Source organism: Plectropomus leopardus, chromosome 2 (assembly GCF_026936395.1).
Source record: "Plectropomus leopardus strain MGB_pleo_1.0 chromosome 2, ASM2693639v1, whole genome shotgun sequence".
Taxonomy (NCBI): Eukaryota; Metazoa; Chordata; class Actinopteri; order Perciformes; family Serranidae; genus Plectropomus; species Plectropomus leopardus.
The window spans coordinates 14,119,100-14,145,102 of record NC_142177.1 but is presented as its reverse complement, the minus strand read 5'-3'; the positions used below and the strand labels follow the sequence as shown (position 1 = coordinate 14,145,102).

Genomic DNA, 26,003 nt, shown 5'->3' with positions numbered 1-26,003 from the left:
TGAAAGCTTGACATAAATACGAGAAGTATTAACTGTTATAAAATGGAGTAAGGAAAGATGACACTGAACTGAATTAAGACTATTGCTTAGTTTTACTAGAATGTGAGTGGTGTGTCAGGACATTTCTGCTCTGATAGATATCAAATAAATTGCTCCGCTGCTCATAATTGCCTGCAAAGCAAAATAGTCATCAGCATTTGACAGTGAAGTATAATTTATATGTCACTGAGATATACAAGTTTATAAATCTATTCAAACGGAGTACTTGAGACAGCAAGTGAATGTAATGTCTTCGTCTGTTCCAAAGGGGATCAGAAATCAATGATTTCAGTCAGTTAGACAAGAAAAGTGGCTGCCAGTCAAATGCTCTTTTAGCTGTGGAGAAAGACTCACTGTCCAACCATACACACACTTAAAGTGGACACAGTGCTCTACACAAAGCTCGCCTCCGCAGAAGTGCTTTCACACAATGAAGCTGCCCTGGACGAACATTAATAGATAGTTAGCATTAGGCAAGAACGAAATGCGATCTCCGCTTATGAATGCTTATGAAGAACACTTTGTACACCAGGTCCAGCGTGGTTAACTGTACTTTCAGTCTCAGTGTTGTCATCACGTCCTCATGAGATAACCAATATGTGCCGAGCCAGATGGTTTCCTGTCGTACATTTATAGTCCATGTTGGCTGATCGTGCTAGCTGTCGTACCAGTCCAGGAAGAGAAGAGAGAAAGAGCACATGACCAGGAAGAACAGGATCCATACCCGGAAGCCAGCGTTGTTTTTGATTGCCTTGTGATATAAGTAAACAAAATGACATTTCACTGATCAGTGAAACATAATACAAAGCATGAATAGAACATGCAAAAATGATCAGTGATGTTACCTCTCGTATATCTTCATTGCCTTCTTTGACGTTTTCTGTAGCGCCCACGACCAGCTGATGAATACTGTCTATCTCTGTTTCCTGTCACAGAAAGTGAGGCGGACACTGAATTTATGTACAGCTTCTTCACAAATGAAGTGTCTGAGTGAATGATGTGGATGGAACTCAGCTCACTTGTTGCAGGACTTTTTCAGCAAAGATCTCCTGCAGTCGAGAGATCTCCACCACCTTCCCCTCGATTTGCCTGACGTACATGAAAGGAATGCATGAAATATCCCATAAAAATAACATGCCTGGCATATTTAGTTTATCCCGAATCAAAAATACATATTTTCCTCTTAAAGCTTTACTTACTCACTTTATTTACCAGTCTAAAGTGTTTTAATGTCTCTATATTTTCTCAAATATAATGGAACTAGTTGGCACTCTCCTTTTGTTGCTCAAAGTGCTAATAAATAAATAAATAAAATAATTGAAAAACTCAACAACAATGTCTGTCCAGAAATCATGACCCGGTTACTTTAGATAATCGACAGCCCTTGTTTTGAGCAGTTTCATGTGGGAACTATTTTTTCTCTACCGAACTACAGCAACCATCTGTACCCCTGCACAGGAGGAGGGGTGCATCAACTCGTGCTAAGTGAAGTAGCAGTAAATGCATGCTTCCCTCTGTATGGTGATACTTGAAACTGCTCACAACAAGGTCTGTGGATTATCTTGGCTAACTGGGTCATGTTCTCCGGTAAGAGACATAGCTTTTTAGTGCTTCAAATGATTTTTTTTTTGGCAATTTAAGCACCACACACTGAGTGCCTTCTAGTTCCATTATATTGGAGAGAGGGCACACATCTCTACGGCCAATATCTCCAACACTCAGCAACTCACACCAAACTGATAAATGGCATTACAGCTAAGAGGAAAAACAAGTATTTTAGATTTGGGCAAAAAATGTCCCTTTAAGCACTTCCAGATTGCATTAGTATGATGTGGCAGATCATTTTCACCTCAGGACCATATTTGCTCAGTCTGAAACAAACATGATTTTCTCTGGTTACCACTGTAACAATTTAATCTGTGAACAACTATGTCCCTGGGTCATTTCAATCCATGTGGGTAGACATCTAGTATTTAAATAACTGTTATCTTGCTCTTGGCATTTCATCGCTAGGGTGCTATAATTTAGTGGGAGGGGAAGTGACATATTGTGTGACATATTCACACAAGAGGGTCTCTGGATTACCAGTTCCCCCATAAATAATTTTACCATGATTCACAATACCAATGTGTAAACAGAATGGAATTACTGACATCCTCTGGTAACAGTCATGTTGTTCAAATTTAAAGATAAAGTGACAAGTATACTGAGTGTGACTCACCTCACTTCATCCACCAGGCTGTTCATCTCGCTCACGAGTCTCTGGTTCTCCTGCTCAAACTAGACAGAAAAACATAATAATAAAACATCCATGATGCTCATGTAGATGTCACACATCCAATCTGTGTCACTAAAAGTTGGATTTTGCTTTATTATCTGATCCAGAAACCTTCAAAGAGTACTATCTACCAAAAAAGCTGAATTATCCTGACTGTGTACTTTTGTAAGAAAATACCTGACTACTGTGTGTTATTTTTATTATGACAAATAACTCAAAAGTCCAAATGAGGCCCTGATAAATTGAATGACTTCTTCCAGGAAGCCTCCCCAGTAAAGCAGTGGATGTGTGCTTATTTGAGTCTCTGCGCATTTAGATGTTGTCTAAATATAGCTGCACTTTCATGAGCCATGCATGAATCAGACAAATCTACATACTGTATACTATATAAAATGAATAATGAATAATGATGTATGAGGGGCCCACCATCTGGATCTCCTCAGGAGAGAGCTCGTCCTCCACTCGGCCCTCCTCCCACAGGTTGACAGGGTTGTCCTGGACCTCTGACTTGCCCTTCTCTGCAGGAAGGAAAAGTAAAAACTCATCTATTTGCAAAACTCATAAAATTACACCTATTCTCAATATTGACATGTGCACAAACACATTAGAGTAGCACAGGAGTTTTATTTTGGCAAAATTAATGACATTTCCATCTTAAATCAATGCAGAAAAGGCCCATAAAAACACACCAGAATGCAAAAAAGTGTCTTATACTCAGAATTTTCTGGCAAAGTAGCCCAAACCCCCAGTTTTGTATGTGCCACCCAATGTTGAAATGAAACCTACACCCTTGATTTTCATGGTATAGTTCTGACAACTGCAGGTTGTAGCAGCACACAGGGGTTAAATGTGAGCGAATATGAAGTGTGGTGATTAATCATTATTATGATGCATTCTATGGAGAGGAGTGCAGAGGGACTGCATCAAGTAGGAAAATATTATTGCTGTCTGGGAGGTTCAGAGTCGCAAGATGACAATATACAGCACAACTAATATGGAGTCAAAGACAAATGATGAGCCTTGTTGTCATGTTATGTTGTCATGTTCTTGCCATGATATGTTTTTTTCAGCTTGAAACAGTAATCGCATTAACAAATGTGATTGCAATTAAGTACATTCTTTGTAAAATTTGTAAAACAAAAGTCAATTTAAAAAATGCCACATTTGTTTTGGTGCCTTCAGTTTGTTTCTCTTGACTGATAATAAGGTTGAGGGTGCATAGTCTTTAAGCAGTGCTCATGGTTCACTAAATCCTGTTAACAAGATTATACAGACAATTAGCTTTTTGACTCTCTACTATCAAATTTAACCAAATTGTCAGACTTAAGATGTAACACATTAAAATGCCATTAAAAATCAATTTGAACAGTGAACAGTGTGACGCTAATGTTGCCAGTAAAGTTGAAACAAAGTTAACACACACACAGCTGTCGCCTTGTGAAAAGCTGGTGTTTTTGGATAAAAATATGGATGGAGAATGGGAACTTTCATATCAAGATTTGCCTCACTGAACAGTGAAGTACATTTCTACATGTTAACAGCTCCCGTCCCACCTTGTGGTTTGGATTTTATGAACCTGCAGAATTGCCAGTTAATGGCTGTGATTCAATCAAAGTACCCACAGTGAATCACCTGGCATAATGAGGCTGTGTGGCAGCAAGGCACTTTTTAAATTAGAGGCTGCAGATGAGACACAAAGATGTGTCCTGCTGCCTTCAGAGTGCTGTAGAAATGTAAATCATGAAGCATTTTATACAATGTAAAGACAGTCGTAGATAATATACAGACTGCTAGCTAAGATCCTTTTAAAACGGTATTTTTGACCGAATGTAAGGAAGTTAATTTGAAGTGTGTCTTAGGTTACAGTGCATTTCTGTCACTAGTCCCACATGTTCTGGATGTGCACAGAATGCAAAGAGAAGTGCACTTCACAGGGCACAGAAATAGCTAAATACACAAAAATACCAAACCATCAGAGGACAAGTCATGGTCAGTAAAGCACGAACATGTTGTGGCAGGGTTGCTAGTACCAGTCTTTGTTCCGCCACAGAAATAGAGGCCAGTGTCTCAGGGGACTCACTTACCAGAACTCTCCTCCTTGACAGTCTTCTCCTCCGTGGGCTCCACCTCCAGCGTTTTCTCCACCCTTATGTGGTGCTCTGGTGCCAGTCTGGACCTGAAACCACAGAGCACAGGGTCATGTGAATCAGAGGTTACTTTCTAAAGCAAAGCAATAATAAATGTTGTGAACGATTGATGCAAATACTCACAGTCTCTTCTTATCTACCATTCTCTTGACCCTGATTGCTCTCTGCTCAGAGTACAGCTTACATACTCCTTAAAAAACAATCAAGATATGCATGATGTTACCATGTAGTCCTGTTTGCTAAAATACTGGCTCAGTGATTTCAGGAATGCAGTGTCAGTAGCTCATGTTGAAACCAATGTTACCAGCCTGCTGGGCTCCAAAAGACAAACAAATGGATGCATACAAAACAGTCCACAGAGGCCACAGTATAAGACATGTGCTCTCTGAAGTGTAATGAGCTGCATGAACTCACCTTTCAGGTACATTTCAATGAGGTCCAGCACTGCCCCTCTGTGCTCTTTTACCTGGGCTGACGTCACCTGCTTCTCTGCTACGGTGACAACAATAACACATCCATTTATATAAGACCAACTCCAGTTTTCACCACTTGTATCTTAAATGTGTGCTGCTCAACGCAAGACAAAACCAGCATCACCTTAGAGAAAGTTTTCTTTTACTTTCAATAAAATTTGTAAACCAATTCATGTGCTGCACAGTAAAACAAGCACACACCTTCATTTCGAAGCTGCTTGATGGCCTCAGAGCAGGTCCTCATGAAGATCTGAGCATCCTGGTCAATCTGGTCTCGTTCATTGTCCGTCATCCGGGTAATATCTGATGATATAAGACTGTAAAACACACAGGAACAATTACAGTAAGTTTCAATACTTAGTTGGCATTTATCAAAAGCTAAACATGTTATTGATATGCAAACGCAGACTGTTAAGAGCTCAGCTTTATTACAGGTGACCTTTTAAATGACAGATTCTTCTCCTCCCTTATGTATGTCTACTGTCAACAACTTTTTGAACTCTATACATTTCCAAATTCAGCATTATACGGGGCAGAGACCTACAGTATCCCAGCATGCACTGGGCAGCTAGCAGGGTCTCTGGGTCAACAACCTGAAACATTCAGCTTCCTACAACGGGCGAGTTACGAGTTTCAAATTCACCTGAACTCATGTTTTATTACTCTGAATGGAAATCAAAATGATCTAACCTGCACAAACACAAAGAGAACATGAAACTGTACACAGAAATGACCGTGTGCTCTTTTCATTTCTAGACCGCGTGCCTCCTCATCTCCTCTTTCCTCCATCTCAAAATCAATCTTAGCGTGCCATCTTAAAGGATGTCACAACTCCTCAAAACGCATCTAAAGGACAGAGGAGCCTTGCCGATGTAGTTATGAGTGAAGATACGCACAAGTGTATCCATTGTAGAAGTCTTTTTGGCACCCTGACTTATAAAAGCAGCCTTTATTTCCCAAGAACAATTCCCTTAGGACACATAATTCAATCTTGAATCTTGAAAAGAGGCATGACACGCAGCTGCTACATTGTAAATTGAGTCAAAAGTAAATATAGGTTGTCATGAACACTTTTGCACTCATCTGATGGAGATAATAAAATACAGCGGTAGGCTTTAACAAAACGATGGACAGCTGATGCAGCTGTGCCACATTTCATATTTAATTGTTGTCACTTAAAATGATGGCTCGACTCCTCACTCAAGCAAAAAAGAGACACAAGGTTTTCTTCTTTGCCTCCTCCGCTTACATCTCAGGTGGCAGGGACTTAGACATGAGGAGAGGAGGCGAGGAGAGGAACTGAGGATGTACAAACTGAGAAATGGGAAGAGGGACATGATTGTGAGTCAAACACAGGACCTTGCTGTCAGGCAGTTATGTGTAGTTGAGACTTTATGTCTCCCTCTGGTGGGCTTCTGAGACACAATAACACTCTATTGATTAGTACGTACAGTATACATACATAACACATGTAAGGATCTGGTGACGCCTCTGTTCTGGTGTTAAAGTGGATTTTAAGTGGTTAGATTTAATTCTGAATTAGCTTGATTTTTTAATCAAAGTAATTGCGAAAATCATGAACACAAAACATGAAATGAATATAAAATCCTACCAGTACTGAGTTAATTTACAGAAAATGATGATAAGCTATTTAGATTATTTATCAATTTTTAAGTCATTTTTCAAACAAAAATGCCACACATTTTCTTCTATATCTTCAAGGTTTCTGGACCGTTGGTTGTGCATAACCACTTATAATAGTTGTAGAACATTAATAAGTGCTTATAAAGAATAATAAAGAGCCAATATGCCACTAATATGCATGCTAATAAGCAACTGGTTAATGATGATTGAGTGTAACAACAAAAAGTGTTAATCCATTTATTTTAAAAAGATGTAACATTAATCTCTAGGAAACTGTAATTGACATTTGTCATTTCTTTCTGAGGGAAAAATAATTGAGGGGATAATTAAGAAACAACCATTAGTTGCAGCCTATAAAGGGAACAAACATGAAAGAATAAAGATGCAGTGATAAATGTAAATAAAAGTGAATAAAACATAAAAGTAGTCCTTTACTATATTTATGGGGACCTAGAAAATAATAATTATATAACATATTACATAAATAACATGATACATTAAGTAGGCGATTTGTTAATTTGCTTGCTGCATTTAAATAATTGCTACATATGATGAGACTGAGGCTACTGTATTTGAATTGTATCTCACTCACTCGGGACGCAGTGTTTTTTGGAATGTGCAGATCTGATTGGCTGAGTAGCATCACATGAGATGATTTATGGCTTGTAATTGGTCTGTGTTTCCAAGCTACGAAACCAGCGCTTCAAAATGCTGCCATGCCACTTAAAATGGAAACATCAATATTTAACACTTCAAAATAATTTATTTAATGTAGGTCTGGGTCCAGATAGGACGATGTCACGGTCCGGACCCAGGGAATGGCGAGGGATTTTAACAAGGGGGATGCATTTTGGTCATTTTGTTAACAAGCGGAGGACGTCCCCCTCTTGTTCCCCTTGAAAATTGCCTGTAATTCTCAACAACTCAACAGCAGCCTAAATAAGACTGGTCTTTAACTTCAGCCAGACGTGGTCTAAAATAATGACCAGCTAACTAATTCTTTAAACTTTTGGAAATGAAGTCAGTATAGTCTATAATTATTTTGTCAGGCAGAGTGCGAAGGAAAAAGGAAGCTGATAAGAAAATTGGAAGACAGGAAATTCTAATGATGAGGCCGACGACAGACGAACGTGCCACCGATGGCTTCTTGATGGATTTTCCGACCGCTAAATACTGCTACACTCTACCCACTGATATCTGTAATGTTCGGTTAAGGTATTCTGTGGAGGGTTTATCAACAAACCTAACAAAACAGGGCTGCTCTACACACACCTACAGAACACAGAGGGGGCCTTGAAGGGAGGAAGGCCTGGATTAGCCCCAGGGCGTGATTTGTTCTTCACTTGGTTGCAGCTCAATTATTCCAGACAATTAGACTGGAGAACTGCCGCTACAGACCACCCTACTCGCTGCTGACCTTGTGCCAGCAGACAGCGCCTGCAGCACACACATACACACTGACTGGAGACATGTTTGACGGTACCTTTGACTAGCCCTGACTCCTGACCTTCTCTGAATATTGTCAGAATCAAAGTCTCTTCGCAGGCCTCCCCTGCAGCCTTGAGGGGTTTTACCGCTGCTGTTGTTGATTGTAGTGGATTACTGCGACTGTTTGGCGAGGCTTACCTTCCGGCGCTCACATAATCTTTCCTGTGCTGTAGCAGAAAGTCTTTGAGCTTGGTGATGTTCGTGATCTGCCAAGATAAAGTGAGAAAGACGCATTACTTGATTACCTTCATGTCAATGAGTCTCTTTAAATGCTTCGCCTCGGTTGCTCAAATACGTTAACCGTGTCAACACGGCTTAAGAAAGAGTTTTTTGATGTGTACCAGGAAACTATTTTCTCCCGACTACATTTAGACAGAGCCAGAGCAAATGTATAATTTTGCGTTTATTGGATGTGACAGGCGACCAGCGTCTGTCTATCTCTGTGAAGTCTCAATATTTGCTTTTGACAATTCATCAAGTCTGGGACATTCAAAAATCAAACCTGCAATTTCCTCGTCAAACAGCCCTCATAAATAAAACCATGAGCGGCTGCATACAGAGCACTGACAGAGCCATCTCTAATAAGCTTTAAATTCATGATGTGTTACTATTTATCACCGAGAAAATGTCCAAGTGTATGTGTGCACAGGCAAACCAGAGGAAACTTGGTTCAATCCAATATTTGCTCCAGTAATTCAGTCAAATATTAAAAAAGACCAAATTGCTTCCCTGTCCACAGAGCTCTGCTGGCAGGGTACAAGTGGGTGTGAATGCGCACACAGTGGGCTCTGTTAGATTCAGAAGAAGACAGACTTTAGACAAGCTAAGGATTGAAAAATGACACAATGAGTTTGACTGTGACAGCGACCCCAGAGCGTGGGAGATTATTTTGATAGCATAACCACGCTGTCTTCAGCCTTCAGCTTTTTCGCTCTAACAACCTCAATTATCAAATTGCCTTGGCTGTAAGGGGGTAACCTGGCACCAGCAGTCTAATAATGCCTCTAAACATTCATTCCCAGCGTCACGGTGACCTAAAGCAGTGTTTTATTTGAGCTGACGTTTGAAAAATGACAAGTTTTTCAACACAGAAAAAAGGTGTCAAGATAAACAGAGCTGAGCAATTTGTTAGAAACCTAAAAGTCCTCCTTTGGTTTAGAAGGTAATTCAGTGACGTATGACACCGCTGCAGGGCACAGACTCCGGCAAGGGCTGTTAAGGCAAGCCGACCCTTGTAATAATACAATTATTTGAGGTCAAGAGTTAATTGTTGTTCAGAGCAGTTGGGCTTAGAGTGGGGCTCAACAGAAAAGAGAACCTTTCTTATGGTTCAAAGTCCTTCTAAACATTGTCTGTTTTGTTCTGTCTTACTGAATGAGGAGACTTTGAAGTGAGCTCCTGCGAGATTGATAGGATTTTCCAAAACTACGACCATTAAAGCTTTAATCAATACGCTGCTTTTTAGAATTTCTAAATACTGTTGGTTGGAAAGGATGGCCCGTCTTTTTGTTTTAGAAAGTTAGCAGTCGAGCTGCATAATATAATGTTTTTTTTCTTTGTCATAACAATGTCAATTTCCGAGATAAACACATCGTGAAAGACTGAAAATTGCACTCAGCCAGTTGAAAGAGAGAAATCAGAAGAAAACTGCGCTTGAACTGTACTTGTTCTTTTTTTATTGGTGCCCTTTTGTGTTCAGTTCAATGTCCAATTTGTTCAATATAAGAAGGTAAATAATTTTCTTCCTTTTAATTAAAAAACAATTTGTTGTGTTTTAGCAGTGTACTGAAAATGGCAGAAAGTCAGAACTCAAAGTACACTTTAATTTCTGTTTATCACAGGTAATATTGATAAATTCAAGAATGTTATAGCACATTGCATATTTTTCCATCATATCGTGCAGCACCAGTTAGCAGCAATGATTTCTTATATTTAAGTTGTAGTTTTTTTAAAAATGCAATATGGTTTATTGTAGTAGTCTTAATATGTGCTTCATTTATAGTCTTTGGGGATAATTTTGAGTAATGTTTCATCAAGGAATATTAGATCTCATCTCTTAGATGATGCCCTTAAGTCAAATGAGAAGTATTCAACTGATCTAGAGCTGAAACAATTAGTCACTAACCAATAAATCAGCTGGCCAAAACTTAAATCAGCAACTGTTTTAATAAAAAGTCATTTTTACGCAAAAATAGCAATAAAACTTACTGGCTTCAGCTTTACAAAAGTGAATATTTTCTATTTTTTTAGACTTTTTAGACAAGACATTTAATGACACTCTGGGTATTTTTTTGTTTTTGTTGCTATTTTCATAAAGTCTTTTTTCTTTTTTTTTGGTTTATTTTCTTTTCCTGTTACACATGTTTTGTTTTGTATATGCAAGACTGGAAGATGGTTGTAAAATAACAGTGTTTTGAAATCCCATATGGGATGGGTCTGAAAAGGCGTAACACCAAACACTGATGTCTTTTGTTAGACTCCTGTTAACGTATTTATTTAATCTTTGAATGACGCACATTTTGTTTAAGCCTCTAAGTGCTAATGATGTGGCAGATTGAGGATTGTCATGATGTGATCTTATTAAATCTCTGGCTCCTCAATCTCAAGTAAAATCCTCTCTGGTGGTAAATGGTTATTTATAACCTCGAAAACCGCTGTGGAAGCACATTTTTGAGTTTCAGTAATTCTCAGTTTTGAGGCCTGCCACAAAGTGGAAAATATAACCTCTTACATGGCATGACTAATTTATCTTTTAACTACAAACTACATTTTCTGCATGCAATTAGCACTTGGCGTCAGCCTTTTATTTATGTACAAACTATATTTGCCTGCTGATCTCTGTGCATGGTGCTGCACCTTTTTGACCAGCAGGCAGTGCTAAATCCACAGCATTGAAACATGCCGAATCAGACAAGAAGTGAGTTGGAGGTGTGTGTGTGTGTGTGTGTGTGTGTGTGTGTGTGTGTGTGTGTGTGTGTGTGTGTGTGTGTGTGTGTGTGTGAGTGTGTGTGTGTGTGTGTGTGTGTGTGTGTGTAGTGGGGGTGCCGGGGAGTGTCAAGAGTGCTGCTCTGGGGGTTGAGCTGTCTCCTGTGTGTATACATTGGAGCTCGGATTCCCAGCACAACCTCAAGGGTTTGCAGGGGGTCAGAGGGATCAATTGCTCTTGTAACTTAAGACCCTAAAGAGCAAGTAATTCCTCAACAATAAGGAAGGGGGTGGCCTTGTGCATGAGGCTCACGGTATATATGTGTATGTAGCTATATGTGTGTGTGCGTGCATACGTGCAGCCGCCATAGGTGTGTGCGAGGCGGAGCTCGCAGCAAAAGCAGAAGGAGACAGTCTGCCGGGCTACATCTAATCTCGTCATCATCAAAGGCCCCCACTTTACCTCCTCACTTTCTCCTTCCCCCTGTTTCCCTCCAGCCCAGATTGAGCCCAAACAAACCATCAGGGGGGATTATTATGAGGAAGAAAAGAGAAAAGGCTTAGCTAGCAGATTTCTTAGTGAGCTTGGATGGCTCTTTGTTTTGTTAAATCCAGGTAACTGACAGAATTTGATGATGACTGCCCTGCTTTGGTTTAAGTCCCTGTGTGTCCTGACCGAGGGCTATCCGCACTGACGCCATGCCATGTTGTGTTTAGGTATGCGGGCCTGATACAAAGAGGATGCTTCAGCGGAGAAGACTCTGGCGCATGCTGATTTTATTATCATGTTTATGTCTGACTCTCAAATGGGTTCAGTTTTGTCTTCTTATGTCTAATCGCAGAAAGAACGTTTTAGTCAGCTCTATAAGCAAACAAAAAAGTACCATCAAAGAAAACTTTTAAGATTATTTATGAACAGGGTCTCTGACCTTTTTTGTATGTGCTAAAGTTGAATTAGTGTGTTTTGATTTTAACAGGATAATTAAAAGCAAAATAAACAGCGCTTGTATACGTCTTGGTGTGTTTGTTCAGTTTTTATCATGCGGGTCAGATCACGCACAAATACCAAATGTCAACTTAAAACAAAAATCAGTGGAGATATTGTATGCTGCACAAAGTATTAAGCTGAGACTAGTGTTGTCACAATACTGGAATTTCTCATTTTAATGCAATCAATAAACATTACAGCAACATATATCGTGAGACTGTGATTAATTACCTTTATTTTAACTGAAAATCTGCAAAGGAAAAGTGTTCATCTCACTTTAATCACTTTTACAGCAGCAAAATGTAACTAATGGACTGAAAAAGAAATTCAACCGATTATTCTAGTGGGATATCAAGAGTTTAATTTACATTTGCAAAATAAATAAATACATTTAATATAACTAAAAATTATATAATAAAAAACCTATACTTGGCGTCTGTGTATCAACACAATATTCCAAAGTAAAATATCACGGTACTATGCTGAAGCTGCACACACCTTTGATCTACAGTGGGAAGGCGCCTCTTCAAACACTGTCAGTGCATCATCAAGTAATTTCATCTGTGTGTGCACGCAGGTGAATGGGTTGTTTCAGGTCAGCAGTTTCTGTTTTGTTTTAATTACTTTTAACATAAATATGCAAATTAATAAATATGGCTATTGCAGTCATGACAGTTTAGAAAATGTCAAATGTTGATAATTGTGGCTTCAGCCATTTGGAATGATGTACAATTCATTATAGTGGACATCTGATATAAAGTAGTTAATATTAAAAAATATAATATAATACATTCACAAAGACTGTTGGTCAGGAACAAGGGCATTTAAAGAAAAAAAAACAGGATTGGTGAAAATCGTAATAATCCCATATCATATTGCAGAAAATAAAATATGTGCAAAATTATGACTAAACAACAAACATGACAACTTTTCCTCTCTGTATCATGATAATGAATTGCTGAAGATGTAAAGCATTACATAAATATTATTATTATTATTATTATTATTATCGTTAACAATGACTTTTAAAGGAATGAAAACATTGTTTTTTGTTGTTGTTGTCTGAAAAAACTCTTTATTATAACTGAAACTTTAAACGTTTTTTCAATAGAAGTTTGTGTAAAAAGTCTGACAGGCAGTCAAAAAAGAAAGAAGATGTGCACACACAGGTAAGAATCTACTTTTTTTCAATACTGTATGTACACAATATGATAACCATCAATTTTCATACCACAGTATATATGGTTTCAAGGTATATAGCTGCAACCCTAAATTTAAAAATTGAAGGCAGAAGTTAGATGACTGCTCCAACGACAAAAATCAGAGGTTATATTGCATGTAAAAAAATCTGCATCTGATACAGCATGATGACTTGAATAAAGCCATAATATTTGAGCAATGGAGAAAGCAACTGACAAAGCAACTTTGCTGAGAAAGCAAAGTGTGTACGCCAGGAACCAGCAGATATTTCAGCTGTGTGGATCACAAACAGTAACAGTATTGTGATATTCAACAAACAAACATAGAAACAGAACTCATAGAGTTGCACCTCTGAGGCAGGACCATAGTAACTCAGCCTGACTTTGAAAAATATCTGTTTCTGTTGACCTTTGCCTAAAACGACGCTTTTCATCTGCTGAAGATGAATGGTGACCACAACTGGAAAGTAAACAATATGTTTACTCTTGGTTAAACAACATTATCTGCTTGAGTTTCACTCGATGCATTCAATATCGATGTGAAATGACGTTACATAATTAATACACCATGTCTTATTGCGCTAACGTCTCAATCTAGAAAAAAAAGAGCATTAGTCTCTACATAGAGGGGCACACATCTGTTGTAGTTTCACGGCTCAGAGTCTCTGTGTTTTGAAGTGTCAGGGTCAAGTATGGAGACTGCTGTCATCCGCAGTGGTAGTATTTCAGTGATTGTAAATCACAATAACTACGATTGTCTAATGACAAAGCTTGACAACATTCTTCAAACAGCGTCAACAGCTGCTGCCTCAGCCTCGCTACATGTTTAAATGTTTAAACTGAGCCTCGTCTATTGAGCTCAACATTACTTTTGTTCCGCTTAAACTATTTAGTCTGCAAAGTATCTGGTGTCCATCTCATGATTTACAGTTTGACATACATCTGTAAATCTGCGTTTTAACCACTTTTTCCTCTTTTATTTTCATTTTCATGAATCATGCAAAAGCACTTTGTTGCACGCAGTGAAACAAAATCAAGATTGTGCTCAGGCCTGACAGCAGATGCCTCAAAATTCAATTTGCCTGGCTCTCATGGAAAAACAGTGCAGAGATTAGGCCAACTGGTAAAGAGACCATTTAGCAGCGCGTTCATCTCAGGGTGATCCCTGCAAATCACTTCCCCATGCCTAAAGTCCTGACTGAGTATAAACCCGGCTTTGACAGCTGTACAGAGCATGCTTTTACCTCTGTGCCTATATGTTTGTGGCTTGATGAGTGTACAAATGATAGAGGCAAAGGTTTTAAGTGTCATAGGACTGAAAAGATTTTTCAGCTTTTTCCCACCAAGCTGTGTTTTGTGAAAATGATTGTAAACTTCCATTGAACTCACAATATAATCAGCCCCTGCAGGATGTTGTGACATTGCTATCCCAGCAGTTAATGCAGATTCAACCAATCCCTTTGAATCTTGCGCGACCTTGCAATTATCTGCCAATTTTACCAATAACTGTAGTTTTCCATGAGTTTCACCGGTCATAGCTGTCCCCCATATAACTTTCTTGTATCTGGTTGTGAAAAAGCAGGAATGTTCAATACGAACGTCTCACATTTACCAACAAAAACGACTGTTTATGTCTGCGCAAGTAATTTCTCGGGTGTTCTGAACAAAAGCTGGGATTGACGGTTTTCACTTTGTGCAACACTGTAGTTGAACACAAACAATATTGATGAACCATTTCGTACTGCAAAACCCTGGCTGAGAGGAGTGGGCAACACACAAGACAAATCACCAGATCTGTTGCAAATGCTGAAAGAGTCAAGGTGAGCTGGATTAAATACGCATGGTTATTGCTAATATAAGAGTAGTTTAAATAAAAAACTCAGAACAAAAAAAAAGATTCCATAATCATTGCAACATGCTTTGCGATTTCTTAAAAAAGTTACCGTGATATCATACAACCATTCTAAAAAAAAAAACCCTGCAAAATCCTGCAGGATCCATATAATGAAACTGTAATCACTCCTCTCTTGAGACAATAAAATATCAAAATCAAGATTCAGCCTTTTGTTTAGAATATGAATGAGTGCTTTTTACTCTCTTAAATATTTTTTGGACCTGTGCGAGGCTATTTTGTGAATGCGTATGAAGTAGGTCAGTTTTAGCTCCAGGACTTAAACGCTGTGCTTGTACCATAAATGTTTTAACTTCGTTACTTGACTAACAATAACTTCTATTTTAAGAAGGGGCCTGGCAAAATATTCAAGACAACAGTGCAGTTTATTCCCTGAATGATTGACATTATTACCATCTCATAAATGTAATCGCTGTATACCATCTGCTGCTGTGGTTGTTCACTATGACCAACATGACTTATTAAACGCAAAAGATCTGCCAATATGCTCCAGTTTCACCTGAATTACAACACCAATAGAATCATAAAAATGATCCTACAAACCATTTCAAAGTTTGGTCTCCATGTCAGAGGGTGCCCTTACTGATTTGACATATCCCAGTGTATTAAATTGGGAAAATATTTAACTTTCATGTTCACAATCAGACATTATTTGGACAGATACAGTCCAGAAACTTAACTTTGATGACTTTCCAAATGTTTAAAAAACATTTTGGAAACTTGATCACCACTAACAAAAATATAAAGTAAACCAGATTCTAAACTAAATGTTTTGAGAATATGCAAGCATACAATTTCAATGTGAAAGTTGTCATAGGGAAGAGCCCCCCCCCCTACCAGCACAACATACTTTTAAGTGCTGGCTGATGGCCACACTTTTCAGGGTTTCTAAGAAAACACTGTGAGAAGGAGCCAATTTTGGAATACCAATACTAAAGGCGCAGTGGGGAGCCAAGCACTATTTTCTACACACAATTTAACAATTTTAAAGTGACCTCCTCCATTTAAATTGGAGAAGGGCAGCATGCTGCGGAGAGAGACGAGGTGAGCGGTGAAACGGAGATCACAGTGCCCCAAACCGACCCCTATGAGGTAAAAGATTCCCCTGACCAAACCCCACCCTGTAAACACTGGCCCTCTTATTAGTCAATCAAGCCTTTTTTTCATTGCCTTGAAAGAAGCTACATTTCCTTTCTCGTTGAGCTGCTTTCTGAGTGGGAAAAAGCCTCATAGGACCACTGTGTATTTGTCAACTTTGATGTTTTCCTTCTATTTTTGTGAAGCTTCAGTGGGAACTTGGAGAGTTATGCATGTCTTGAAGGGCACCCACATCTGTTGTGCATTAGGTGCCGGCCGTCAACATTGTTACTGGGGACCTAATTTAATATTTTCTCTGTTTTGATCTTCCACCTTTAATCACTGGCTCTTGGGAGGATCGGCTTTCCCCAAGAAATTGTTCGAGAGCCGAAAGAAAATGTTATTGCAGCGTGTTTATGGAATCATACATGTGAACAGGGGACTCGCGCAAAAAAATGCTGCCTATGTCAGGCCGTACAGAGAAGAATGGATGGTTGAGTTGCGGGTGAAAACCGCGACATAACTGTAAGCAGTCAGGACATTCCAAACTCGCAATTTCAATTTCTACAAAAGCTGCGTCGCCGAGATGGTTTGAGATTATATCTGCAGCGTGAGGGAGACAGAGGTGGGGGGTGGGGGAGGGCACCACAGGATAGGTTTGGGTTTCTTTGAATCAGCACCACTGCTTTTATTAAACCACCATTTCTAATATCAGTGTAAGAGAACATAACAAAAACCTGGTTGTGCAGAGCTGCTCATGTTTGCCTCAGTCTGATGGTTGGAGACATCAGGTACGACTTAAAGTCCTGACTCCCCGAGGGAAACGTAAAGTGGTTCTTCAAGGTGCCTTTGAAGAGGTTTGCGTTCACGATATTCATGTCAGGCCAAGGACTTCTGGCTCTAGAAAGAGCAGTCATGACATGGAGCGAAGCCTTTTAGCTGCCAATGATGCATCTCCTACTGCCAACAACTGATGATGTCTCCGTACCTCAATGGAAGAATAAAATTTGAGATGTTTTGTGAGGTTTCCTGTACTAATTAAACGCCAGTGTTGCATCTCCTGCTGCCAAGTTTTTAAAGTCAGTGTCATGACAAGAGATTCAAAACAACTTTTCTTCACCAAAATATTTAAAGCTACATGAAATTTCCCCAATTAGATGAAGATTAGGACATAGTGAACAAAGTCTTTCAAGAGAGATCAAAATGTCCTGGCTGACAATATAATTACAACCTACAATTGAATATTTGTCTGAGACTGAACTCCTGTTTTAATTAGTTCAGGACATTAGAAGAAATTGTGCCATGTCTTTTCAATCTAAATTAAGTGAGGAGAATGCTCTTCACTGTATTTATGTTTCAGCTTCCCCAGCCCAAAGTCTAGATTGCATTGGGCAATTTTCTGGGTCGGTTCAAAGCCCAGGACCCAGGCCTGTCAGAGCTGGGGAAGCAGTGGCGCTCGGACCTGACAGTTGGCACCATATATTCTAGGCGCAGACCTGCTGGTTCTGGCCAGTTGGCCAAATGTGAGCTTTTTTAACACTTTAGCTTTTGTCTTCCCAGATCTCAAGAAGAGCAGTCATTTATTAATTTTTTTTAGGAATAAATGACTGCTCTACCTCTTAAAATTATTTTAATCACGTAAAAAAAAGTTTTTATTTTTTTATTATGAGTGCATGTTATATCAGTAATCCATTTTCTCTGTATACAGTAGATGCCATTTTGGAAGTGATTTAAACTGACTAAAGTTGTAGTGTTTTTTTGCAGTCTTTTGCCCATACAGTATTTACCAATGTCTTCTTAAAAATAATAATTAATGATTATTGCTGGCAATTATTTGCTCATATTATTCTGGAATATATATATAAAACGATTAAGCAGGCATGTAACAAAGCCGACCGACAGGCCAGAAGACGACATCGCCACATTTGAGACGGACAATTTTGTTTAAACTATGTAGCAACATCAGTGCTCCAGTGCTTTGTGAGTGGGTTCAGAGATGAGCTACACAGACACACAGCACTGGACAAAAAACATGTGTGACACATGAATCACATTTGCCAAAGATATATGAGTATGTGCCAAAAGGGTTAACATTGGATTAACTACAAAAACCGAATGACAACAGTTGTAAGACTTTTAATCTCAAGTCATGCCCCTTTGGCAACTGCAATTCACACCTTGATGCCATACGGTGGGCACCCTGCAAGTTGAGCTGGAGATACAGACGGAAGAGATGAAATGAAATGAAAACTTCATATCATAATTATAGTAACCAAAATTATCATAGTTATCTCTATTTCCGCAATATTGTTAAAATGTGCTGAAAAAAATGATGCACAGACTGAATATTATTTCGACACATTTTCTTTTAAAAGCAAAACAAAAAAAAAGAAAGATAGTCTGTCTATGAAATACTTGCTCAAATTTCTGTGTCACTGTAGATGAGGACAAGGGACCAGTAACATTACTGGGTTTGTCTGTTCCATTAAATAAGGGAAGAGCAAAATAAACCCACGTTGCAAACTGCACATGCATCTGAGAGACTGTCACTATCTTTGGTTGATACCGAACAATTTCTGCAGAGAGTTTTCAAAGCACAATAATCAAATCCCAGTTAATAGATGAAAAGTTTTTGAAAATGGTAACACTTACTGTTGAAGTTTTACCACAGTTTATCACACAGCCAGTAACCGTTTCATTCTGTTCATTTCAAAATTCAAGGAAAATTTGTTTTTTGTTTTTTTTTTCAGTAAAAAAAAACACATTTACAAGGTGACAATAAACCTCTGACTTACTCAATAATATGATTCTGGTTTCTGGTGGTGCTCTAAAATTAATTAATATATAGTCAAAATCAAAAGGTTACTATTTCTTCTGTATAAAACCATAAAATTGTTTCTTGAACATGAAACAGTTCATTATATCATATACTGTTGGCCTTCACAAAGCCACGCTAGGTGGAAATTTGGTATATTGCATTTTGTCAGACTCCTTAAATACACGGAGCCAGCTTACAGCAAATACAATCTCACTGAATCTGAGGTGAGGTGCTAAAATCAATTTTAGCACCTAAAAATGACAATACTGGGGCATTTTAATGTATTCAATTATTTTGTACTCTGTGGTGTATAATACTATAGGGATCTAAAGGAGGATGCTTTCTTCAGAGCATCACAATAATGAGATGAGTAAGATTTATTACAGCTGACACATCCATTCTCTCCAACTAAACCTACACTGAACCCCATACGTGTTGGCCCATATGATTACTTCTACGATATTATAATAATTTTTCAGCTGCCAGAGATTTTGCTACACCTCTTATACCAAGGTAGCTATGCCTTCAATATATTTTGGTCTACTTTTAAATCAATAAGACTGACTACTATTTGGCAACATGATTTTAAGATTTTAGCATCAATAAGAATCAAGCAAGAAAGCTTGGAGTTATTCTGGACTCAGATCTAAATTTCCACAGACACAGATCAGTAACTGCCTACTACCATTTAAAAACATTGCTATGTTCAGAGGAATAATGTCAAAGCAAGACTATGAAAGGCTCACCCACACTTTTATTTCCAATTAGATTATTGCAGCACCTGTTTGTTTGTACACCTTTTAAAACAAGCAACTTTAAGAATGCCACTAGTCCTGACAAAAACTAGAAAATATGACCACATTACTTCAATTCTAAAATCCTTACACAGGCTACCTGTCACTCAGAGAATTGATTTCAAAATCTCCCTGCTTGTCTATACATCACTCTGTGGCTCAGTGCCCAAATATATCTCTAACACACTTGTGACAAATGAGTTAGAATTAAACATGGTGAAGCAGCATTTTGTTATCATGCAGCACAGACCTAGAATAACCTCTAAGATGATGTTAAGCACGGCCCGACTCTGACTACTTTTATGTCAAGCAAAAAACATTCCTGTTTTACACTGCTTACTTCAATCTGTCACAACTGCAAACTTATTCTTACACTTTTTTTTAAATCAATTTAAATTACATTTTTATATTTGCACCTCTTGTCAGAATTTTTGCTAAAATTTGACCCAAATTTGACTCATCTCTCTACTCATTTATTGTAAATCTCTACCCTGTATTATGTTTTATTTTTATTGCTCTTTAAGGAACTTTGAATTGCCCTGTTCTGCACTTTTGTTATTTTTTAATGATTTTTATTTCTAAAGTTATAAATTATTTTAATAATTAATATGACCCCTTATATCTAATCTCTTTACTCACTTATTGTAAACCTGTATCCTTTCTTATTTTTTTTTATATTTTATTGCTCTGTAAGGTACTTTGAATTGCCCTGTCATATGAACTGTGCTATACAAAACGCTGCCTTCTCTTTCCAATAAGGTTTCTTGACTTGTAAGATATTTAATGAATGTGCTATATCAACAAAAAACATATACAGTGTGATAGAGGACTTATCCATATTGCCCACTCGTAACTCTAATTTAATTTACGTGGCATCCAATAAACTTGTATGATGACACTGCTAAGAGAGGCCTTGCTAGCTGTGACCAGCTGGTACACTTTGTACTAAACTCAAGCTTTTAGTTTTAATTTGAAAACACTAAACATGCCGGAGTATTACTTAGGTTGTTGTAGACATTTCCTGGACAGACCGCCGCTTCTACAATACAGCATAAGCCACCATGTCGCTAAAACAGTCCACTATTTAGCTGTCATTACACGAAAAGTCAGTTTCTGACGATGCTAGCAAGTTAGCTTAAGTTAGCTCGAGGAAACACTCACCACTTCTTTCGCCTTCGGAGAAAAGCCACTCTTGGGTCTGCTCCTCTTGAAAATCTCATCTTTGGTAGAGTCAACGCATATTCCTATGGCCTTGTTCCTGGTTTTGACTGTCTTGACGCTGGCTTTGAACAGTAAAGTGATATCCACAGCCATGTCTGTGCAGCTGCAGCGCACCGCTGTAAACAAACTGACACGTCACCAGCTGACGACGTCATCGTGCTGCGACGCAGTGGATTTTCCCTGAGACGGAGAAGAAAGCCTTACATTTCACCTTAAGGTTTTATCAGTAATTATTTACTGTAGCGTGGACTGTACCTCACAGTATTTACATCCTGCAAAGGTCTGACCTGCTATCAAGTCACTCTTCGCCTTGATTGAGTTCCAGGTAGCGAGAATCTTAAAATTTCGAAAATCTCTTAAATATAATAACTTAAGTTTTAAAAGACTTAAGTGGAGGGCTGTACCTTCAGTTAGATAATCATTTTTGAGAGTATGGTTAAATATAGTCGTGTTCAATTTTCTGCACTGTATGCATGTGTTATAAGGACGTTATAAGGGACCAAGTGTTAATACAGATAATCAATCTGTGCATCTCTCTCTCTCTCTCTCGCTCTCTCTCTGAAAGATGACCCTGCAACTTGATGGGATGTCCAGCAGGAAACGAAGACCAAACTGGACAGACCAGGAGTGTCTTCTTCTTGCTCAGTTAATGCAGGAGAGGAAAGACGTCATCAGAGGGAAGTGCAGCACTGGAGTTTCAATACAGGATAAGAGACAAGCCTGGGAGGAAATAGCGCAAGCCATAAACAATGCCTTTCCACAGATTCAGCGTACAGTTTCTGACTGTAACAAAAAATGGGAAAACCTGCTGGCAAAGTCAAGGGAGGAGATCAAACGACAGAGAAATCAAGCAGGCACAGGTGAAGAAAACATGCTGTTTGTTCGGAATAAAAAGTCTTATAATTCTGATAATTAAATCTACAGTTGAAACAAAGCCTTCACGGTGGGTATGTGGAGATGGCTGATACATTTTTGATACACTTTCCACATCGTCACTTTTTGTTCTGAATGCATGATATTTTGTTTGTTACCATTTAATCAATGCATTGCATGATTTTTCATTTGCAGGAGGCCTGTCCCTGGAACAGTTAAGTACTGTGACTCAAGTAGTGATTTCTGTGATGAACCTCTCAGAGATGCTGAAAAGGGACAAAGAAGATTCCTCAGTCCCAGAGATGATGGAAACTCAACAAAATGGGTAATACATTTATCTAGTTGCATGTCAAAAACTTTAAGGATAAAATGCAAATTCTTGTTATAAAAAATTAATGACAAGCTTTTTTTTCCAGATGTGATGGAGATGAAAATCAGCGCACAATAGATGAAACTTTCTCCGACAAACATCCACTGAGAGAGATGGAGCTCCCTACATATCCAGATAACTCCACCTCTCCAGCAGAGCAAAAAATAACAGTATACACTAACATCCCAAAGTCAATCGCAGTGAATTTTAGTTCTCATCCTGCTGCTGGCTTTAATGCTTCTGCAGAGCACCCAGATACTCCCTGCTCTACTACTCCACCCTCAGTACACTGCACCACTCTGCAAGAGCGAATGGATTTGGAAATGTCTGTTCTGAGAAGACAAGAGTCAGTCCTCAAGCTGCAAGAGGAGTATTACACACTAAAAATTAAGATGATGAAAAAGCAAATGGAGGAACCACTTTCAAAGAACTGAACTATCTGTTGGACCTGTTTGTGACTTGTGCTTGCTTGTGAAATGTGTATATTCACGTCAAAGAATTTTCATAACCTTAAAATATTTTCCCAGGTGAATGCCATGTGCCGTATAACTGTGGAATTACAGCTGTTACCCTTTCAAATTCTCGAAATCCAAATTATTCTCTGCAGAAAGTATGAATGAGTTTGGTTTATCTGGCAGGGAAGTCCAACTCATATATATAGTTTTACACTGAGAAATGTTTATTTGCAGATTCATGCCATTTGCTCCTAAGTGCGAATTTGGAAGCTGTAAATGTTTGACATATACTAATATACATATTTATGAAAATTGAACTTGGTCATGCCAATGTAAGTAAAGCTACAATAATGTCCTGTCTAGACAAATGTAGTAATTTGTGCGTAATATTTCTCATAAATCCGTTTATTTGTAAGTGACGGGGGCTGGCACCCAGATGTAAGCACTGGGGCCCAGAGTGTTGAATAAAAGTCTGTTATTTGCTGTGTGGTTTGCTCATTTCCTTTGTTAGTGTTGTGCCAGACTGTGTTACAACTGAGTGCTGTGACTGTCTCTCCTTTTCTGCCGCCTCAGCATTAACTCCTCGTCATTTTTTTTTTCATTCACTCTTTTCGCTTTGGCTGTGGAAAGAGAGCAGTTTTTCAAGGACCAAGGTTATGGGCACAAAAAGGCATGGCTGCATTCATGAAACTTAATGTGTTGATGTGAGGAGTCTAACGGAGCATTAAAGTTTCCTAACTTTTATCTTACCACAGGATAAAACACTAATTGAGCTTGCTGTGTAATGGCGATGACAGGCTTAAACTAAACAACTGTTTTTTTTCTAAATATGTTTGATAGAATCTCAGTGTGTTTCCCCCATATGTTGAAAAGCCATCTTTTTATCAATCATGCATATTCTCCAATACAGTAGTTCTCAACCCATTTTATCTGATGTACCCCAGAGCCTTAAGATAAGCTACTCTGGAACTTGCACAACTTAAATATATTCCTATTAATGAAGTACAAATTTAACAAAATAATACAACAAGCATACAACCATTTAATAATGTATTTTAGAAAGTACACAGTTATATAAAATGGAAACACTCGACTAAATTTCAAGTAGGCTACTTCAGGATTGTACTTAAAGTCCGGGTGAAGCACAGTCGGTGATTTCTTTCTAAACACATCATAAATGTTACAAAATATTTGTTGTCATATGCAATGACTGGGAACAGCATAGTGATGCTTTGTGGAATGAGACAGGTAAACTGCTAAACATAATCTCTCCCTCACTGTATAAAAACAAAGAATGAGCTTCTGCAAAGCAACAGACCACTCCCATTAGCAGCTAATTCGGTTGCACAAAGCACACACGTCCCCCGAGACGAAGAGCTACACTAGCCTTCGTACAGCTACAGACTCTTGTTAGCAGTTTAACCAGTAGCACAGTAAAGCCTCTTTTCCACTGAGCAAAATACCCGCTAACAGGAAACACCACTAGTTGCAAAAAGAAGTCTAATCATCTATCAGTCTATGAGAAAATTGAATTTATGCTTATCTGTGTATTTACTGTATCTTTCATTCTTCTATTTCTCTGTTAATTTACAACAATACAAACACTCCAAGTCTAATTATGTCAGCCATAAGAAAAAACTAACCTACGGATGGAAATTGATAATCTCAGTGGAGACGAAGTTCCTTGTTTTGTTTTTTTTTGTGTATTTTTTTTCATATTTTGAACCTGGGCGGTGGGAGGTGATCAAGGCTGTCGACACTGTTGTTATCTGAGATGAACAATGTATATCACGTCAATCTTGTTGTGGATGGTGGTCATTGTTGTTGTTGTATTGTATGTTTCTCTTTGTTGTTTTTGATAATTAAATTTAAAAAATATAACAGGAAGAAAAAGGTCACTTCTTGCTCTAAAAAAACGGCCCTCAGAGAGTAGTCCAACCAACGGGTGATGTTGCATCCACTTCAGTCTATGCTTAAAAGCAGATATTTTTGGAATTTATGCTTATTCATGTATTTGTTGTTTATTTTATTCCTCTAATAATGGTATCAGACTACCAATGGACTACCAATGCTACCCTAAAATCTGAACAACATTCTTTTTAGGAATTCCTAGATCCTATCAGTCCTCTGGATGAAGCGTCAGTGATGGTATCCATTCCCCCAGTCCCTGACAGATGAGCCATGTTTTGGAGTGTCCTCTGGGCAGTCCACTTAACTGCCTGAAAAGGAACCCCTTAATCTCCACTTTCTCTTTGTTTGGACTATTATCAGACCTGTCAGTCCTGGCTGCTTTATCTTCACAAGACTCATCTACTGGCTGTTTGACGTTGGCTTAATTCTATCAAAGGCCCTTATCTTGGCTTTGCCTGAGGATGCATCCTTCCTCTGACTCGCTAGAATGGTTCTGACTCTGATAAAAGGATGTCGTATGGGGGCAAATAACAATTTTTATGCATGTTGCTGGCTTTCGTTTTCCTGCTGTATTTTGCTTGGTTGCATCTCTCAGTGAGCTGTATTTTCTGTTTGCACTGTTTTTTTATTGGGTGTAGTCTGAAACCTGAGCTAACAACACAATGACATCCCATCAACCACCACTGATCTGGACTGGAGATACTCCCTTTTGATGGGAGTCGACTCTGTCTTTTGGCAGTAGTCACTTGAAACAGTCTGTAGGAATGTCATGCAGCTTGATCTGATGAAGAGCAATTACAAGGGAGGGAGCTGTTGCCTTTGAGGTGGAAGCTTACCTGCCACACCCTGCAGGCTTACAAATAAGCCTCTGGACACATCCCAAACGTGTGAGAATAGTCCCTTTTCTTTACGTCCTTCTCTTCATGACATATGGTCTGACAGGATTTGACAGGTGGGGGTGGAGAAGGAAGCTTTGGCCAAGATGGTGAATTAACTCCTCTGGTTTGCTTTGCTTGGCATTATGTCAATGAGACAAATAGAAGAAGCCTTTTCATAGCCCAGAAGAAAAGATATTTGGAGTTGGTGCCAAGTAGATGCTTGACATAGATGTTTAGGTCCTTAACATCTGAGTTTTTTTTTTTTGTTGTCTAATGATGTCATGTAGATGCAATTATCAATAACAATAAATACATATTATTTCTACTGATGTCAAACAAATGGTAATTAAACAAATAACCTGTAATTATTTAAATGTAGGCTGGATGACGCTGTGCATATGTATGACAGTTCTTATGTGCATATACTGTATCTCTGGGATCTGTACAAGGGTTTGCATGTCTTTGAATATTTAGATGTTAATTCTTTTTTACCACCATAATAACCAGAAACCA

At 38.5% G+C, this 26,003-nt stretch overlaps 2 protein-coding genes across 3 annotated transcripts; one reads left to right on the top strand and one right to left on the bottom strand.

The window, feature by feature from the left end:
• Positions 1 to 73: 73 nt before the first annotated feature.
• On the bottom strand, positions 74 to 21,155 carry stx18 (syntaxin 18). Of its 2 annotated transcripts, none has more exons than XM_088085834.1 (11): positions 20,944 to 21,155; positions 8,208 to 8,275; positions 5,139 to 5,254; positions 4,879 to 4,953; positions 4,588 to 4,654; positions 4,402 to 4,493; positions 2,744 to 2,835; positions 2,261 to 2,319; positions 1,059 to 1,128; positions 885 to 965; positions 74 to 790 (listed from the first exon to the last, which is right to left on the bottom strand). In XM_088085834.1, exons 1-11 carry the CDS (start codon positions 21,094 to 21,096, stop codon positions 695 to 697), a joined length of 969 nt encoding a protein of 322 aa, XP_087941960.1. In that variant the 5' UTR covers positions 21,097 to 21,155; the 3' UTR covers positions 74 to 694. The 2 variants fall into 2 exon arrangements, with proteins under 2 accessions (XP_087941960.1, XP_042362065.2); XM_042506131.2 differs by having other exon boundaries at positions 4,879 to 4,956; positions 20,944 to 21,154.
• Positions 21,156 to 21,167: 12 nt separating this feature from the next.
• LOC121961523 (uncharacterized) lies at positions 21,168 to 23,184 on the top strand. The gene is made up of 4 exons (XM_042511548.2): positions 21,168 to 21,328; positions 21,569 to 21,863; positions 22,072 to 22,201; positions 22,293 to 23,184. Exons 2-4 carry the CDS (start codon positions 21,569 to 21,571, stop codon positions 22,678 to 22,680), a joined length of 813 nt encoding a protein of 270 aa, XP_042367482.1. The 5' UTR covers positions 21,168 to 21,328; the 3' UTR covers positions 22,681 to 23,184.
• Positions 23,185 to 26,003: the final 2,819 nt, after the last annotated feature.